The sequence below is a fragment of the Dendrobates tinctorius genome, unplaced genomic scaffold, assembly GCF_039654945.1.
Source record: "Dendrobates tinctorius isolate UK_male_01 unplaced genomic scaffold, ASM3965494v1 ptg000129l, whole genome shotgun sequence".
Lineage (NCBI taxonomy): Eukaryota > Metazoa > Chordata > Amphibia > Anura > Dendrobatidae > Dendrobates > Dendrobates tinctorius.
In genome coordinates this window covers 46234367-46253872 of record NW_027361797.1, presented here as the reverse complement: position 1 = coordinate 46253872, position 19506 = coordinate 46234367, and the positions used below count along the sequence as shown (strand labels likewise).

General features: G+C 47.0%; 1 protein-coding gene across 5 annotated transcripts in view; it reads right to left on the bottom strand.

The window, feature by feature from the left end:
* Positions 1–19506, bottom strand: part of TRRAP (transformation/transcription domain associated protein) — a 196316-nt gene that overhangs the window by 62148 nt on the left and 114662 nt on the right. For all 5 annotated transcript variants that reach the window (XM_073543094.1, XM_073543093.1, XM_073543090.1 and 2 more), the window contains 7 exons: positions 15636–15815; positions 12192–12338; positions 11956–12075; positions 10182–10469; positions 8334–8471; positions 7355–7467; positions 3976–4111 (listed from right to left, as the gene is read on the bottom strand). In XM_073543094.1, the coding sequence (XP_073399195.1) occupies positions 3976–4111; positions 7355–7467; positions 8334–8471; positions 10182–10469; positions 11956–12075; positions 12192–12338; positions 15636–15815 (1122 nt within the window). The remainder of the gene's footprint in view (positions 1–3975; positions 4112–7354; positions 7468–8333; positions 8472–10181; positions 10470–11955; positions 12076–12191; positions 12339–15635; positions 15816–19506) is intronic.

Genomic DNA, 19506 nt, shown 5'->3' with positions numbered 1-19506 from the left:
ACCTATAGGGGAGCCTTATAGGGAATATGGATTCACAGCCGAGTAAAAAAACCCAGCTGTGATCTTACCCCACCAGTGTGCCCCTAGGACCAGCGCCGAAGATCCACAGTCCTCTGCCCCCCGGAGACTGGCTGGCTTGGTCTTGTGGATGTCCTGCAGCAGAAATGGCCGCCAAGAAGAAGAGGAATCGGAAGAAGGGGGCAGAGAGCTGAAAAAGCGCGGCAGAACTGTGAAAAAACGTGCCCTTTCTATCTCGATCCGCCCCCTCTATGACACTGTAGAGTGTCATATTTGTCATCCGGGGGGGCGGGCCGGGGGGCGGAGAGGAGGCAGCGGCTTCAGCCAGGCCGAAGCCGCGGCCTAAATTAGATGCCTGATGCCCAGAAAGGCTCCAGGCTGGCGCGAAAGTCCGGGAGGGGGTCGGATCTGAACCGGACTCCCCCAGATTTAAAGGCAGGATAGCGATGGGGCTATAAGCGGAAGGGGGGCCCTGTGAGGGGTCCCTCTGAGGCACGATAGAGCTGGTGCTGCCGCAGAGACAGGGGCACAGGGAGCCCTGTGTCTCTATTGTGCCATGTCTGCCTGCACTCCCCCCGGCCCCGACAGGAGCCCGCAGCTGGGCTGGGGTCCCTGGATGCAGCCGCAGTGTGCTGGCCTATGCTGCTGGGAGCTGCAGAGTGCTGCCTGTACAGACCCTATCTGAGGTGTCTCAACCTAATGCCCCCAGAGGGGGATTAGGGAGGGTGCTGCTGTCACCATCAGGGAGCATTAGGGCGGCACGGTGGCTCAGTGGTTAGCGCTGCAGCCTTGCAGCGCTGGGATCCTGGGTTCAAATCCCACCAAGGACAACATCTGCAAGGAGTTTGTATGTTCTCCCCGTGTTTGCGTGGGTTTCCTCCGGGTACTCCGGTTTGCTCCCACATTCTAAAGACATACTAATATAGGGAATTTAGATTGTGAGCCCCATCGGGGACAGTGATGATAATGTGTGCAAACTGTAAAGCGCTGCAGAATATGTTAGCGCTATATAAAAATAAAGATTATTATTATTATTATTAGCCTCGCCTCAACCTCAACCTGGAAACCAAAAGGAGGGGGGAAGGAGGGGGGGTCTCGACTTCGAACCAGCACCCGCAGGACTGGGGAAGGAGCAACATGGGGAATAGCCATCTCGACTTCAACTGGGGACCCCGTAATAGGGGGACCGAGGAAGGAGCCATGCCGGGAGTCTCACAAGAGACCCACTTTTCTTCATCTGTAATCCCGTCGGGAAAAAAACGGGAAACAAAAAAAAAAAAAAAGAATAAAAAATTGTAGGTGTGCCTCCTATGCGACACTAAGCAAAAACTGGAGAAGGCCAACGTCGTCCAGGGGTGTACACTGCAGAGGAGGAGACTTAGTTAATCTTTTTCAGATTATGCATAGTGTCGCTTCCTAGTGGACAGCAGCATAACACCAATGGTTCTGTGTCCCCCAATGAGGCGACAGAGTAAATATGGTAATCTCCTGCCATGTCCATTTGCAACTGGGTTGGAGGGGTGGAGCCAAGCTGAGGCAGGGCTTGGTTATTTCTGTTCTGCTGCAGCTAGTTGTTTTACAGCTACACACGAGGCAATAAGGAAGAGGAAAGGGAGGTCCTAAATTCATGCTACCTTGCCCTGGGATCCATTTTGGTCACCAGATCAGGGCAGTTTGAACTTCAGCCGGCACTTGTGAGCTGGACTTTTGGACCCATCTTCCAATGTCATGACATGCAGGGTGTTGCGACAGATCAGTGTAGGGAAAATCTTTCAGTCCTGATTTCTTGTTCGCTCTCACTACGGTAGGGATTGATCTTGCACCTGACTACTGCTGCTCCATTCATGGGATGAGACTGCCTTCATTCGTTCCATATGCTAAATGAAGCAGCGCTATGTTTCTCCCATCCCGACTGCAGGGAGAAGAAAAGGAGCACTCTCCATGATCAGCGGGGGCTCAGGCATTGAGGCACTAAAGCAGTGGTTCCCAAACTCCAGTCCTCGCAGACCCCAACAGGTCTTGTTTTCAGGATTTCCTTAGTATTTCACAGGTGATTAAAGTAAGGAAATCCTGAAAACAAGACCTGTTGGGGTCTGCGAGGACTGGAGATTGGTAACCACTGCTCTAAACAATCGGACATTTCCCATGGATATCACCTACCCACCACATGCTACACCCACTTATGGAAGCAAAACTGGACAGCAGCTCTGCCATGTACAGATGCCCATCAGTGTCAATGTGTACACTGGGGCTTAGTCCCAGGCATAAACTCAAGGCTAGGACCCCATCAGGTCTACAGCTGGGGGGGCACTAAACGCATGACGGCTCCCCTCAATCAATTCAGCAAAATCCAGATATCTGAATATGATTTAGTGATATCTCACCCGGCTTCATCGCCAACATAAAGTCTGAACCCTGATACATCTGACTGGTAATATATGAAACCACTTGGTGGTGTCGTGACCTCCTCATTGCGCTTTCATACGAGGCAATTTGGTCAATTAATAGAAAATACGACCCCTTGGCCACCGCTATAATAGATAACCGTGGCTCTGCTCTTTCAAGCCCGGGACCTTGCAGACCATGTCATTTGTTTAAGACAGCTGTCACGCCGCCTACCACCGGCTGCTCTCCATCACTCCTAGTCTTCGTGAAGTATTCATTTATCAGGACGAACCATTGTATGGAACTGTGTATCCTACTGAGCGCGCATTTCATGAAGGACGGGATGAAGGTTACGTAAATGACAGGTTGCCCGTACGCAACTCAGAATTCATTAGAAACGGCTTTCTATAATTTATGGCCCTCCTATTCTTTATAATTAGACATGGCATTCAATAGGAAGGTATTTTCTTATAATGAACGAGTGGAAAATGTCAGAAACAAATCACTTGATTTGTGGCTGTTAATGTTGCAAGTGTGAATCTGATCTCACCAGAGAACACGAGAAATGCATTATTCCCTAGTACAAGGGTCTGCAGACTTCGCCACTCTACCTGTTGTGGAACTACACCTTTCACAGTGCCCTTATAGGTTCCCAGCAGCCCGTGGCTGTCATGGCATGCCAGGAGTTCTAGTTTTACAACAGTTGGTGTCCAGAGGGTTGCAGGCACTTGCTCTAGTGGGTTTCTCCACATCAAAGTTATCCTTAAAGTGGTTGTTCCACGTATGTACATTATCGTTTACTGATAGTATATGGGATAACTTATTGATCACAGGGGACACAAATTCTGAGCCCTAAGCTCCGCGAAGCTATGGGTCATCAATATCAGACTGGTGAGGATCCGGCTCTTGGGAATATCTCCCTCCAACCGATCAGCTGTTTACACTGAAGATGGATGGACAGACTACAGCTCAGCTCCTATTGAACACTGATTGACAGCCGAGCCGCGATACCCGAGACTGGCCAGTCCATTGTGTCCTATATTGTTTTGTTCCAGCTCAGTACACTGTAAATCTGGCTGCAGTGTGAGCTCTAAACAGGAGACTGGTGGGGATGCCTGGTGTCTGACCCCAACAGATCCGATATTCATAGGTCATCAATATATCAAGCCCTAGATAACCCCTTTAAGTAAATTTAAAAAACAAACAGACAATCCCTACATGTGTTGCAGCTGTCAAACAGCCACGAGACATGCAGCCACGGGGACTCGAGCATATAATTCGAGCATGCCGAAGTCACTTTGTATGCTGGGATAACACAGTCTCCAAGAACGTTCGCTCATCACTATTAATGACTCTTCTCTAAAACATGGCTTTGTGAAAAAAAAGACAAAACCATTCCTTTACAATATTCCTTACTTGCCGGAAACCGCAGCTGCCTTCTAAATCAGATTCCCCCCCAAAGAGCGGTATATTGCCTGGGTGAAAGGAGCTGCAATGCCGACTGTGTGCAAAGATTGGAAGAATGAGGGGGACGAGTTATCAAAATCAGGAGTGAAAGGAGAGGATTCAGACCTGCACGAGCGCATCTTTCATGGCCGTCCAATTCGACACTCGCCAGGAACATTCAAGGACAAGGTACGGATTGATGTGGCCCTTGGATTGGCCGTAGTCTGTCAAGGACTCCCACTGATTCAGTTCTTTAGAGCATCTAGGAAAGAGACAAGGAGCACACTTGGTTAGCGGGGGAATGAATGCGGAAACGACTTGTTCGAGTCCCTGCGGCTGCATGTTTTGCGTTCATCCGACAGCCGCTACACATGCGGGGATTCCGATTTGTTTGACAATCCCTGCATGTATTGGGAATGTCGAACACCCGCGAGACATGCAGCCGCGAGTAATTGAACATATTTTTCAAGCACGCCGAAGTCACTTGGTTAGCACCCGAGCATGCTCAGATAACACATTATCCCAGCACGTTCGCTCATCACTAATAAGCAGATCTAGACATCTCCGTGCAACAGCAAAAGGGATCAGAAAGTATATAGAGAGCCAGGGTCATTCATATAATATTCAGGTGGGATTCCCCTTTGAAGGGTTGTTAAGTTCAGCAATGCATGAACAGCACCTGACCTGTTGACGGGTGGATGTCTGGATCTGCGTACGGCTGTCAGATATCATGCACCAGTCCTATTCCCTAAAGAGGTTGGCCAATACTTTTATTTATTTTCTTTCCTTTTATTAATGGTGTATCCTTAGGATAACCCATCAATATCTGACCAGTAGTGCGACACCCGGCACTAATAGTAGCCTGAAGTTCTTGAATGCTGCTGGCACACAGCAGCGCCGTTAGTTCTACAACAGTCGCGGCCGCGTACTGCAGAGCCACCCTCATTTCAAATAAATGGCGGGTGCATCAGTAGTACCCAGCTGTGGCCACTAGTTTTGGTGGAACTTCTGCCGTACTGGCAGCATCCGAGAACTACAGGCCACTGTTGGCACAGTAACAGCTGATCGGCGGGGAAACCGGGTGTCGCACCCCCTCAATCGATCACATATTAAAAAGCAAATAGTTCCATGGAAAAAAAAAAGAAGTAGCAATCAACCTAAAAAAGAAAAAAAAAAAAGCGGAGACCAACCCAAAAAAAAGTAGCGACCAACCTCAGTAAAAGAAAAAGTAGCAACCAATCTAAAGAAAAAAAAAAAAAGTGGAGACCAATAAAAAAAAAAAAAAAAAAAAAAAAATAGTTGTGGACTGGCAAAGATTGGTGCAGTTTTCAGCTGTTTTGTAGCTACAGTTTAAAGGGATCTTGTCATCTGATTCATTGCTGGCCAAACCAAGGGCTGCATCAATCAGAACCTGGCTGCTTGAATACCTGGACTGGATTGCCCAAGACACTTAGTCTTGCAGTTATAATCTCCGGCTGATAAAACACTGACTGTATTGAAACTACAGCACACAGTCTAATAACAATAATAATAATGTTTATTTTTATGTAGCGCTAACATATTCCGCAGCGCTTTACAATTTGCAAACATTATCATCGTTGTCCCCGATGGGGCTCACAATCTAAATTCCCTATCGGTATGTCTTTGGAATGTGGGAGGAAACCCATAGGAAACCCACGCAAACACGGGGAAAAGCTTACGTTTCTCAGAGAAAAATATCCTGGGCTGCAATGGCACAGCCAGGCTCTAATGAATGTTGCCTGTGGTTTCGGCTGCATGAATCAGCTGACAGGTTCCCTTTAATGGTGATCATATGAAGTTGAAGGTTTCAAAAGCTGTGGTTTAATTTTATTTAATAGAATATAAAAAGTAAGGGGGAAAAAAAAAAAAAAAAAAAGATGAAGAAAAAAAATTGACAGCAAGTTCCGCAAACAGACCAATAGGTAGCAATGCAATAAAATCAGCATAACAAAAAAATCAAGGTCACAATTGTAAGCAATACATTATAGAATTATATCCTATGCATCAGAAATATTTTACTGACTGGGTAAAAAAAAAAAAATTTCTAATAAAACCATCCAAAGAATAAGTCAGACGTAATAATAAATATTATTTATCATTTATTGTTAATACATAATAAATAAAGGAAAAAAAAAAAAAAGTATCTTGAACGCTCCAAGACCTTGAATTTGTAAATATATATATCATATCTATCTCTATCTCTATATATACGATATATATATATATATGTAGATAGATAGATAATCGTCTTATGGTGTCTGTCTGTAACCGAAATGCCGCTGCGCTGGCGGCCGCAACCAATCAGCAACAGGCGCAGCTGTTTGTAACGGTAATCAGCAGCAGGCACAGTGCTCAATCGGGCGCAGCGCATTTGTAAAAAATAGAATTAAAATAAAAAAAGGTTATACTCGCCTTCTGAGGGCCTGCGATCTCCTTTCCACGCGCCCGGCCTCGCGGTCCCAGTAACACCTTGCGCCTTAGACCGGAGATGACGTCACTCTCGCGAGAGCGCGACGTCATCAGCGGTGTTTCGCGCAAAGCATTACTGGGACCGCGAGGCCGGGCGCGTGGAGCGGAGATCGCGGGCCCTCGGAAGGCGAGTATATAACCATTTTTTTATTTTAACAGAGACAATGCATACCAGGAAAGGGGGGATGAGGGTGACCATGCATACCAGGATAGGGGGGGTGACAGGACCATGCATACCAGGATAGGGGGGGTGACGGGACCATGCATACCAGGAAAGGGGGGTGAGGGAGACCATGCATACCAGGATAGGGGGGGTGACAGGACCATGCATACCAGGATAGGGGGGGTGACGGGACCATGCACACCAGGATAGGGGGGTGAGGGAGACCATGCATACCATGATAGGGGGGGGGTGACGGGTCCACGCATACCAGGAAAGGGGGGCGACGGGACCATGCATACCAGGAAAGGGGGGTGACGGGACCATGCATACCAGGGAAGGGGGGGTGATGGGACCATGCTTACCAGGATAGAGGGGTGAGAGGACCGTGCATACCAGGATTGGGGGGGAGGGGGGGGGGGAGGGGACCATGCATACCAGGATAGAAGGGTGACGGAACCATGCATACCAGGATAGGGGGGGTGACGGGACCATGCATACCAGGAAAGGGGGGTGAGGGGACCATGCTTACCAGGATTGGGGGGTGAGGGGACCATGCATACCAGGATAGGGGGGTGAGGGGTACTATTCATATCAGGACTGGGGGGTGAGAGGACCATGCATATCAGGATTGGGGAGTGCATTACTGCATCATTATTAAAACTTCATAAATAAACTACATACATATCCTAGAATTCTCGATGCGCTAGAATCGGGCCACCATCTATATATATATATATATATATATATATATATATATATATATATATATATATATATATATATATATATATATATATATATATATAATAACTTTAAAGAGGAGGAAAAATAATAGACATGATTCACACTTACCGAATCCAATGATCCTCCCACAACTGATATTCTGGAAAAACAGCTGGAGATGCGTTGCTTCTTTCATGTTCCTTTTTGGCCTTTTCCATTGCTTTTTCATATGTTTCTTGAGCCTAAAAGAACAAAAGCTCAAAAGAATCAATAGCTTTTCATCTCCGGGATCTGTGCGAGCGCATTCTGCACCCGGAGACAGATCAATACCTTCACACATCTACCGACATGTGGAGAACAGAACTGGATCACACCTGCAAAGTTTCAGAAAATAGTTCAGATTTGTCCAAGGATGCACGTGTTATTAAAGGAGTCTGGCTTCACTGGACACTATATATATATATATATATATATATATATATATATATATATATATAAAACACATATACATACAAATAAACATACATATACACTTTCTTTCCCCAACTCCCCAGCCACCACTAGAGGGAGCTTACGGCTTAGACATTGAACTCAAGATTAACATTTTATGCAATAAGCGCCCCCTAGTGGCTGCATTTTTTTTTAATTTGATCTATTTGTGAATATGCAGGGTTCTTTTTATTTATTTTATTTTTATTCTTAAAGGACTATCAGAAACATAGAGCTCGAACTTCTCAAAAAATACATTAAGAAATAGAAAGTAAAATCAACATGATTACACTTCTATATGGGATCCAAGTAAATTAATGCAAGATAAATTCAGTCGTAAAGATTTTTTTATGTCACTAATATATGTGATAAAAGTATATCTCCCAACAATCAAAAATGAGAACAAGGGGCAGATTATGGGGCAAAACAATGTGCTATACCCTTAAAGGGGTCTAGAATGAAAAGTCATCCTCCCAGTGTGCATGCAAGAGTGATGGCGGGTGTATGGAGCGCTTTACGACACCTCAGGCTCTCAATATCACTCCAAAGAGACATATGGCAGTGATCCTGAGGAAGGGCGGATTCGTCTCGGGCCATCTATGCACAGTGTTAACCGTACCTGTTCAAAAAAGCCATGCTGCTCATAGGCAATGGCCGTAGCCGTCTCGGGGAACTTGCAGCGCTTCTGCCACAAACCCGCCCACATGTCTTCTTCTTGGAGAAGGGAATATAATTCAGCAAGGGAATCTAAGATCTCCTGAAAGACAGAGGGCAGCACATTTCCGCATTATTTGGATGCTTACATGACTCATTATGTCAACCATTTACAGGCAGCCACCAACCTTTCTAATCTCCACCAGGAAAAGTGAAATTGTGAGGCTTCTTCGATGCCTGGAGTGGCCGATCATGTGGCCGCAGATATGCCATTTGCATGCTTCCGGCCACAATCCAACTAGACGTTTCCGGCATCACTCAATTCACTTGCATTGAGTGAGGCTGTGCACGTCTAGTCGGAATGTGGCCGGCAGCATGCAAATGGCATATCTGCGGTCACACGCCCGACACAGGAGAATCTGCATCCACATGGAGTGACTGCAGACTTGTACTCAAGGCCAGAAAACCCCCTTTTTACGCCCCCATACACAGACATATGTCAGCTGAACCGATCTGGATGAGTTTGGTGGACGGTTTAATGTGCATGGGGGTAGTGAGCGACTGAAATTTGAGAAAGATGTTGATTAGACATGTCCGATTTCGGATTTGCATTGTTCTCCCAGAGATAAGCCGTGTTCGTCAGCGGCTTTCTATTAGACAACATAGGAGCGCTCGGCTGAATGGTCGCTCCTGTGTATGGGAGAGTTGGCTGAGATGACTGTTAGCCAAAGGATCGTTTGACGCATTGTCTGGCCAACAATCATCTAATGTGTATGGGAGGGGCCTTAGTAAGTTAAGTCTAGAAAGTCACTTCAAGCTGTCACCACATCTAGATAGGCGATAATGGTAAGGTCGGTGTGGCCCCCACACCACTGGGACCCCTGCAGATACTCAGAACGTGTTACTTATTTCCCCATGGCTACAAGATTATAGCCGGTAGGAGTCAAGTGCGGCAGGTCACAGCTAGTATTCGGCTAAATAGTGTCACACTTGAATGGAGCTGCAGCGCGCACGTGCAACCTTCGGCACCATTCAACTTCTACTACTTATGGTCTTGAGCTCAGGGAAGATCCAGGAGAGGAGAACACAAGACCCTTTCCTGATGGTAGGTAGGGGATGAAGCAGTAGGCCTTACACCGGTGGTAACTTGCTCAGGCTAGACTACCCTTTTAATGCTCAGTAACCATAGATATGTCGACCATAGGTCTCCACCTAGAATATAGTGATAATGCAAAAATGTTGCAAGTATTGAGGAGACCTACAGAGGATGCACCTAGAAAACACTAGGATGACCAGGTCAAAAGCTGCCAAAATATAGAGGAGGTCAGGGCCAAGAAAAGACCCTTAACCCATTCTCTGACCTTCCTCAGGCGCAAGCACCCGCCCGCTCATCCCCTAGAAGCTGGCAGACGTCAGCCGCCGTATATGCCAGTGTTTTACTGCACGCTATTATCGGGCTTTAATGGCCTCCTTTTGTGGGTTTTGATTTCAGCATAAGCCAGTCCATTTACATGGCAGCCTTCTGTATTAACTCTTCCATCCCTTTATTAATGGTCTTTTATAGCTGCATTTTCTATGACTATTATTACAAACCATCTCTGTCTACAGGAACAAGAGACAAAGAATCATGGAGCGCAGGGAAAATCGAATCAAGTTATAATGGCGAGGGAAACGTGTTCATTGAGCATTTGGCCCAGAAAAACGACTGTGGAGCATTATCGGCACAGTAAAAGATTATGACTCTCCTTCTGCTTGCCAGAATCCATACAAATGCCTTCTCCAAAAGTGCCGAGGCAGACGAAAAGACACTCACTTGCTGGGGTGGGGTGATGCTTTCTTGTTCGTAGAATTCACTCGTTTGCTTGGGTTTGATCTGTAGGCTGAGACCTTTCTCGAACGCCTGGTGCTCCAGCATGAGCGTGGAGCGGAACCACAAATTGTGCGTCTTTCCTAGGTACTTGAGCACACAAGGCCTGATGGGGATTGGAGGGACGCACTGAGACATGGCCTCCACAAAGCAGTTCAAGGCACTCGGCTGACAATCTCTCTGCACCTGGTGGCTCCCGCTGCACAGGAACGGGCTGATTTCCCCAGCCAGCGCCTGGGAACAAAAAGAAAGAGCAATGATTGCAAGCTCCAGTGAGCTGGGATCTCAGGAGCACCTGTATCAGTACATAAACTCGTGTGAATGATATGAGGGAGGCCTGGAGAATGATAAATAGCTAGACCGGCAGTAACACTGTACTCTATATCCATCATCCACTGCATCCTAATAATCGGCCTTCACAGCAGAATGAAGAATATTGGCTTTTAAAGGCAGTGTGTCAGCCATATGAGCCGTATAAACTAAGCACATCGCCTTGTGGGGGATATAGCCCCTATGAAAATCGCGCCTTTAGTCTACCTCCATGCTGAAGAAAGTGCAGTTTAATCACGTTAATTGGACTGCTTGGTGCACACCGGGTGTGACCACGAGGCTCCATTCCTCCCCCAGGGCGTGACCATGAGCCCCCCACCCCCTCCTCCACCCCCCCCCGGTGTGACCTCGAGGCTCCGTTCCTCCCCCAGGACGTGACCACGAGGCTCCATTCCTCCCCCAGGGCGTGACCACGAGGCTCCATTTCCCCCCCTAAGGGTGTGACCACAGGGCTTTGTCCACCCCAGATGTGACCTCGAGGCTCCGTCCAACCTCCTTGACCCCTACCCCGCCAGGGGTGTGACCACGTGGCTCCCAGGTGACGAGGCTCCGTTCCTCCCCCAGGACATGACCACGAGGCTCCGTTCCTCCCCCAAGGCGTGACCACGAGGCCCCAGTCCCCCATCCCCCTGGTGTGACGAGACTCCGTTCCTCCCCTAGGGCATGACCACAAGGCTCTGTTCCTCCCACAGGGCGTGACCACAAGACTCCATTCCCAACCCCAAAGGGTGTGACCACGGGGCCTTGTCCACCCCGGGTGTGACCACGGGACTCCATCCACCCCGGGTGTGACCTCGGGGCTCCGTCCAACCCCCATGAACCCCGCCCCGCCAAGGGTGTAACCACGTGTCTCCGCTCCCCTCAGGGCATGAGCACGAGGCTTCGTTTCTCCCCCAGGGCATGACCACGAGGCTCCAAACACCCACCCAACCCCCCCCCCCCCCCAGGGCGTGACCACGTGGCTCTGTGCAACTCGGGTGTGACCACGAGGCTCCGTGCACCCCGGGTGGGACCATGAGGCTCTGTGCACTGCCCGCCCAGAATTCTACTGTAATTATTTAATATCTCAGAAACTAGAGCCAATCTGGCAAAACCAAAGTCATATTCTTAATCAGCACCATACACTTAATATAAAAGCGTTCAAACATCGTTGGCACCAAAATTAATGTGTACAAGTGTAATTAAAGGGGTTGTCCACTATTAGGATAACCCCTTCTTGTTCTAAATGTAGGATTTATTTTGGCCCGTCTCTTTGACCCTTTCAGGTACCTTCTGAGAACTTCTAAGCAGACGAGAAGATGTATAAATAAGTTTTCTTGCCCTCTTCTGTCTTAGTGGCAGAAAATACACCCCATTGCCGAAAAATATACTGGCTACATGGGTGACTTACATGTTGCTGCCGATCAGAAAGTATTTTCCACAATCTTGGGAAAAGCTGTATCCAAATCTTCTCAGCCAAAGGGGTTGCTATATGACACAGCTGGACAAAAGAGATGAGGAGGGCTCCGGTCTGTAGCGGAAACAAAGACAAAAACCTTAGGAGGAAGACGACGGAGTCAAACTATTGTAAAGCATCAGTAAACTAGGCCATCAGGTCCACGGTGATGGAGGACACGTGGCACTGACCTTCACTTCACGCAGAGAGTCCAGGAATTTGTCATGTCTGTTGGTTAGCATATGGAGCTGGTTGCCAATGTCTTTTTCGGACTGCTCTTTAGTTTTGGGGTTTGTGCTTTGGTCGCCTGGTGCAAGCTCAATATCAATTTCAACATCCTGAATATAAAATAATTTTATTAGCTTTAATATTGCAAAAAATATATTTTTTTCTACAATTTTAATAAAATCAAAAAATATCTCCTAGGTGGCGTTATACTAAATAAAAATAATTTTATGAAAGTTAATCTGCCTCATACTTAATTAAACTAAAAAAAAAAAAAAAATAAGATTTCCATCTCAAAACATTGTGAAATATTGCTAGGATAGGTCATCGCCTTATGACTGGTTTGATGTTTGACAACTCGGTCCCCTACCAAACCGGAGAATAAAGGGAATTCAGGCTGGAAAATGAGGCCACACTTCATTTTGTTGCAATCACAGTCACAGCCCCACGCCTGCCGACATCCCAGGATCAATGGGGGTACCAGAGTTATGATGTCCTATCCTACCGCATTTAAAGGGAGTCTATCACCCTATTTTAGCTCGATCAGCTGCCGGCACCGCCATCAGGGGCTTATCTAAAGCATTCTGTAATGCTGTAGATAAGTTCCCGATGTAACCAGAAATAAGAAAAACAAGTTAGATTATACTCACCCGGGCGTCCGGTCCGATCAAATGGGTGTCGCAGTCCGGTGCCTCCCATCTTGTAGCGAAACCATCCTCCTTACTTCTGCCGCGGCTCCGGCGCAGGCGTACTTTATCTGCCCTGTTGAAGAGCAGAATACTGCAGTGCGCAGGCGCCGGACCTCTCTGACCTTTCCCAGCGCCTGCGCACTGAAGTACTTGACTCTGCCCTCAACAGTGCAGATAAAGTAAGCCTGCGCAGGAGCCGCGGCAGAAGTAAGAAGGACATCATCTCTAGAAGATGGGAGGCGCCGGATCGGACCGTGACACCCACCGCACCAGACCTCGCCCCTCCTGGTGACTATTGTAACTCTCTTCTAATCGGTCTCCCTATTACCAAACTCTCCCCCCTCCAATCTGTCTTGAATGCTGCAGCCAGGATCATATTCCTCACCAATCGTTACACTGATGCCTCTACCTTGTGCCAGTCATTACACTGGCTACCCATCCACTCCAGAATTCAGTATAAACTTATTACCCTCACTCACAAAGCCCTCCATGGCTCAGCACCACCCTACATCTCCTCCCTTGTTTCAGTATACCACCCTACCCGCGCCCTCCGTTCTGCTGATGACCTGAGATTAGCATCCTCAATAGTCAGAACCTCCCACTCCCGTCTCCAAGACTTTACACGTGCCGCACCAATTCTTTGGAATGCACTTCCCAGGTCAATACGATTAGTCCCCAATCCCCACAATTTTAAGCGTGTCCTGAAAACGCATTTATTCAGACTGGCCTACCACCCCAACACATTAACCTAATCTATCCCTGTGTGGCAGAGCCAAAAGTTTTACCATAACCAGGTTCCCCGCATCATGTTCCCACATGCTTTATGCCTCCATTAGCCCTCTGTGTCTGTACTGTTACACACTTAACATTATGACTGGTCCATACAATTCAGGGTAACTGTTACCACCCACCTTTCGTGTCTCCCTCTTTCCTCATAGACTGTAAGCTTGCGAGCAGGGCCCTCTTTCCTCTTGGTATGTGTTATAATCTACTGTATGTGATTATTGTTATGCTGTAATGTCTATTGTCTGTACAAATCCCCTCTGAAATGTAAAGTGCTGCGGAATATGTCGGCGCTATAAAAATAAAATTTATTATTATTATTATAATCTAGCTTGTTTTTCTTATCTTTCAGGTTACATTGGGGGCTTATCTACAGCATTACAGAATGCTGCAGATAAGCCCTTGTTGGCGGTGCCAGCAGCTGATGGGGCTAAAATGAGGTGACAGATTCCCTTTAAATGCGGTAGGATAGGACATCATAACTCTGGTACCCCCATTGATCCTTAAGGGAAGATCCAGCAGTCTTAATGCTATTGACCTGTTTCAAGTATTAGCCCACAGGCTCAGGCTAATAAAATAAACTGAAATCTTACCCAGTATGGGGCATTACTTATAGATGCCACTCCATTTCTAACTTGTGGGCTCCATGTCAGCGGCCATTAAACAGCTGACATCAGCCCCACAAATGTTAACCTCACTTGCCAGGCAAAGAGACAGAATTGGCGCATCTAATAGATGTGTTTTTTCTGGGGCAGCTGTGCGCTGCTATTTCACGTTTGTTTACTAACCTGAGAATACCAGCCCCCATCTGTCTGCTTTAGCTTGGCTGGTTGTCAAAACTGGAGGGGAACAGCATGCATTTTTTTAAAATTATTTAACAATTAAAAAAATGGTGTGGGGGCCCCTCTATTCTTGATAACCAGCCATGACAAAGCTGACAGCAGAGGGTTGCACTCCAAGCCGTCTTTTTTTTATTTACTAAATTTATTTGTAGTGCAGGAGCTGGATGATGAATACTACCATCAACCATCGCCTGTTCTCGCTGTTATATCCGACAGCAGATGTAGGCTGATGGGAGTAGTACTCGCATCAGTCGTCAGTCGCCACCTGGGATGGGAGGTAAACTTTTTACCTCCGGTCACAGCTGTGGGCTCACGCTGTCATTTGACAGCGTTGGAGCCGCGGCTCTCTGACTGGTGGTAATGATTTTACCACCGATCAGAGCCAGTGTTTGCTCTGCTGTCATGCAGCGGACAGCATGGCAAACAATGGATATTTGGGGCCTCCCATTCATCTGAATGAGGTCTGGGTACTGGTGCCCCACCCAAACTTTTTTTTTTTTTTTTGAGTTGTTCAGCCGAACCCCCAGAACCGAACATCCAGGGGGTCACCCATCACTAATGTCCATATTACGGTCCAAGCAAAAAAAAAAAAAAAAAAAAAAGCATGGATGATTGAGTATCCCTACTACAGCCCAAAACAGTAAAGCAGGCAGCAGTCATTAAAGTGTGACTAGCTGCACGCTCTCACTGGCAGCGCGCCGCTCTACTACTACAATAAAGCAAATCTGCTGATAGAAGTATTTAAGAAACCTGCAATAAATAACGCATCCCAAAACCTAATGATAAGGTTAACGAATAAGTGTGAGATCTTACTGTGGCATGTACAGAGGGTTTAGTCTCTCCGCTATCTGTCATTTCTTGGACTCCCCGGGAAACCGAGGTTTTGACAGATCTCGCACATGGAACAATGGAAGAGGAAAAGCTTCTGTGTGACGCCAAAGCAACAAAAACTTTAGAAATGCTTGTAAACGCGATCTCATCCCATGAGAAAACTAAAAGTATATCTCACCCATGTACATTTAATTCCAATGACAGTACACAGCCGCGGCTATTAAAAGCAAAGACTTTTGAACTCCTTAAAAAGAAAAACGAATACCTCTTCCTTGGATTCACTGTTCTCTCTCTCCCTCGGCTCCTGCTTGACATGGGTAACCATAGCGAACGCTGCCCGATCGTGACTGTCAGCTAGATTGATGACATTAGTAATAGATGGGAGCATGGCGCCCTGGCAGCTTGTGCCAATTGTAGTGTTCTTCTCGCAGACCGCCAGCAGGAGCTGCACAGGAGAAAAGCCGGGGATCAAAGGGTTACTCAAGGGGGAAGAGGCCTTATCTGTGTGCAACATGTGCAAAAAAGGGAGAAGGTGAAAGTCTTGTCTAATCACACAAGCCCCAAATGATCGAAAACTGGGAGGGAAAAAAAAATTATCCAATACTTCCTTGTAATACAAAGAAATATACAGAAACCTTCCTTTTTTTGTCTCTTTAAGCCTTTGCAGACATCAGACATCCTGATAAAAACTTCAATTATCCCCATTTACAAGTTAAATAAGATAGGATAGAACAGATTTAGTATTGTCGAAGTCTGATCTATGAAAATATAAAATTAAATATGCAAATTGCCTTGTCAGAGAGGAAGAGGAATTGAACTCTGTAGGGTCACTTATTGGAAGTAGTGATCCTACAAGTCACTATCGACCCTTTAACAAGACAAGCCAAATCAGATTCTCAATTTGTAGTTTTAGGGTATTGCCCCTCATCAGTGCAAACTATGAGATCTGATTTGGCTAGGGGAGAGGCCAATGACTGGGATCTAAGGGGTAATGATTCTCCATGTGGAGAGTGACATGTCAAGTCTGGCATGCCAGTATGAGGCTTATAAGCCATGCAGTGCTCCTCTGGGAAATTAAATATGCATATTTGTCTGTTCAGAGAGAAAGAGGACTTGAACTATAGCGCCACCTGCTGGAATATAAGATTGAGTAACCCTTAGGCTAAGTGCACACGTACCGGAACTCTCGCGGAAATTACCGCGAGAATTCCGGAATTCCAGTCCGCGGGAAAAATCGCATTTTAAATTCCCGCGATTTTCCAGCGGAAAAAAATAGCATTTTGCAAGCGTAATTAGCTTGCAGAATGCTAGCGTTCTCCAAGCGATCTGTAGCATCGCTTGGAGAACTGATTGACAGGTTGGTCACACTCGTCAAACATAGTGTTTGACGAGTGTGACCAACTTTTTACTACTGAGGCCGCCTATGCAGCATCAGTAGTAAAAGATAGAATGTAAAAAAAAAAAAAAAAAAATAGTGTTATTCTTACCCTCCGACGTCCCGCGCATCCGTTCCCAGTAGTCCTTTGCGAAAATGCCCGCGATGACGTCAGTTCTCGCGGGATCGCGACGTCTCGCGGTAATTCGCGATGACGTCGCGCGAATGACCGCGAGACTTCGCGATCCCGCGAGAACGGACGTCATCGCGAGCATTTTCGCAAAGGACTACTGGGACCGGAGCGTGAAGAGAAGCGGGAAGACTGCGCGGGACGTCGGAGGGTGAGAATAACAATATTTTTTATTTTAAATTCTATTTTTTAAAGGGATATGGTACCCAGAGCCCGGAGGACAGTCTCCTCTCCTCCGGACCGTGGGTACCATCCGCAATTGTTCTGCTTACTTTCCGCATGGTGTGCACAGCCACATGCGGGAAGTAAGCGGAACAATGCATTCCTATGGGTGCGGGATCGCCGCGATTCCGCAAATTAATGAGCATGCTGCGGTTTTTACCGCGAAGCGATTCCGCCGCGGTAAAAACCGCAGCATTAGCACAGCATTGCGGAATCCCATAGGAATGCATGGGATGCTTATTTTTCGCATTTTCGCGGCAAAATCGCGCGGTTAAAACCGCCGCGGAAACGCGAAAAAAATGCAACGTGTGAACTCAGCCTTATGGTTAAAATCAAAAACGAAAAAAAAAAAAAGTACCCGCAAAAAGATAAAATAAATGCAATAAACAAAAACTTTTTTTTCAAAATAAAGTGATCAAAGTGTTGTATGTACCCCAAAATGGCTCCAATAAAAACTACGACTCAGCGAACAAAAGTAAAAAACAAGAGCCATTTAAGGTCCATGGATGAAAGAGCGATAATGGTGACACAAAAACAAAGAAGAAACTAAAAAAAAACAGTGAAAAGAATTTAAAAACAAAGTGTAAGTCCGCTATTTCACCACACGGTACAGTATATGGTATAATGAATGGTGTCACTCAAAACTACAATTCGTTTTAAAAAAAAAAAAAATCAAGCATCATACGGCTGTGTAGACGGAAAAAGGAGATTTTTGTGTACTCACGGTAAAATCTCTTTCTCTTAGCCTTTAATTGGGGGACACAGAACCTTGGGTGTTATGCTGCTGTCCACTAGGAGGCGACACTATGCATAATCTGAAAAAGATTAACTTTGGCTCCTCCTCTGCAGTATACACCCCTGGATGGCGTCAGCCTTCTCCAGTTTTGTGCCAAAGCATAAGGAGGAACGTAACCAAATAACATAACCATGCCTGTAAGAAGGCTACTATGTACGAGCTCAAAGAACAAGATGAGAACTCAACAGGAAACAACGGCCCGTAAGGGCAACAGGGTGGGAGCTGTGTCCCCCAATTAAAGGCTAAGAGAAAGAGATTTTACGGTGAGTACACAAAAATCTCCTTTACTCTGTCGCCTAATTGGGGGACACAGAACCTTGGGACGTCCCAAAGCAGTCCCTGGGTGGGAAGCAGTGGACGAATATTGTGCTGACAGTCCCCTAGACTTGGGGTACTGCCGCCTGCAGAACCAGTCTACCCAGGCTCGCATCCGCTGAGGACTGGGTATGAACACTGTAGTGTTTCGTAAACGTGTGTAGGCTAGTCCAAGTGGCCGCCTTGCACACTTGTTGTGCCGAAGCCTGATGCCGAATGGCCCAGGAGACCCCTACTGCCCGTGTAGAGTGTGCCGTGATACCGGCCGGAAGAGGGGAACTGTTAAGTCGGTAGGCCTCATGTATGGTGGACCTGATCCACCTGGCAAGGGTAGCCTTGGAAGCCGGCAACCCCTTGCGACTACCTTCCGGAAGAATGAAGAGGGAATCAGATTTCCGGAAAGGTGCAGTCCTGGACACGTAAATTCGCAATGCTCTGACGAGGTCAAGCGTATGCAGAGTCTTCTCCACTCTATGAACCGGAACCGGGCAAAGGGAAGGCAGTGAAATCTCTTCATTAAGGTGAAAGTTAGACACAACCTTCGGAAGGAAGGATGGTACCGTGCGGAGAACCACCTTGTCCTGGTGAAAGGCTAGGAAAGGCCGTCTGCAGGAAAGTGCTGACAATTCCGACACTCTGCGTAACGAGGTGATCGCCACTAGAAAAACCACTTTCTGAGCCAGAATGGAGAGTGGAACTCCTCTAAGAGGTTCGAAGGGTGGAGCTTGCAATGCTGTCAGGACCACATTGAGGTCCCACGTATCCAGCGGACGTTTGTAGGGAGGAACCAATCGGGAAACTCCCTGGATGAAAGTCCTTACTTGCGGTTTAATAGCAATGCGCTTTTGAAAAAGGACTGAAAGCGCCGACACCTGACTCTTAAGCGAACTTAAGGATAGCTTGCCATCTAGGCCCGATTGAAGAAAACCTAGTACCTTCGGGAGGGAATAAGGGAGTGGGACTTGTCCATGAGATTCGCACCAAGAAAAGAAAGCTCTCCAGGTACGATAATAGAGCTTGGCGGAGGCAGGCTTCCTTGCCCTGATCATAGTTGTAATGACTGCCGGTGAAAAACCTGCCTGGGTTAGAATCCAGGTTTCAAGGGCCATGCCGTCAAATAGAGAGCCCCTGAATTCTGGTGGAAGAACGGACCTTGAGACAGAAGGTCGTGACGGTCGGGTAGACGCCAGGGGGCGTCTGCCGTAAGTTGAACGATGTCGGCGTACCAAGTACGTCTG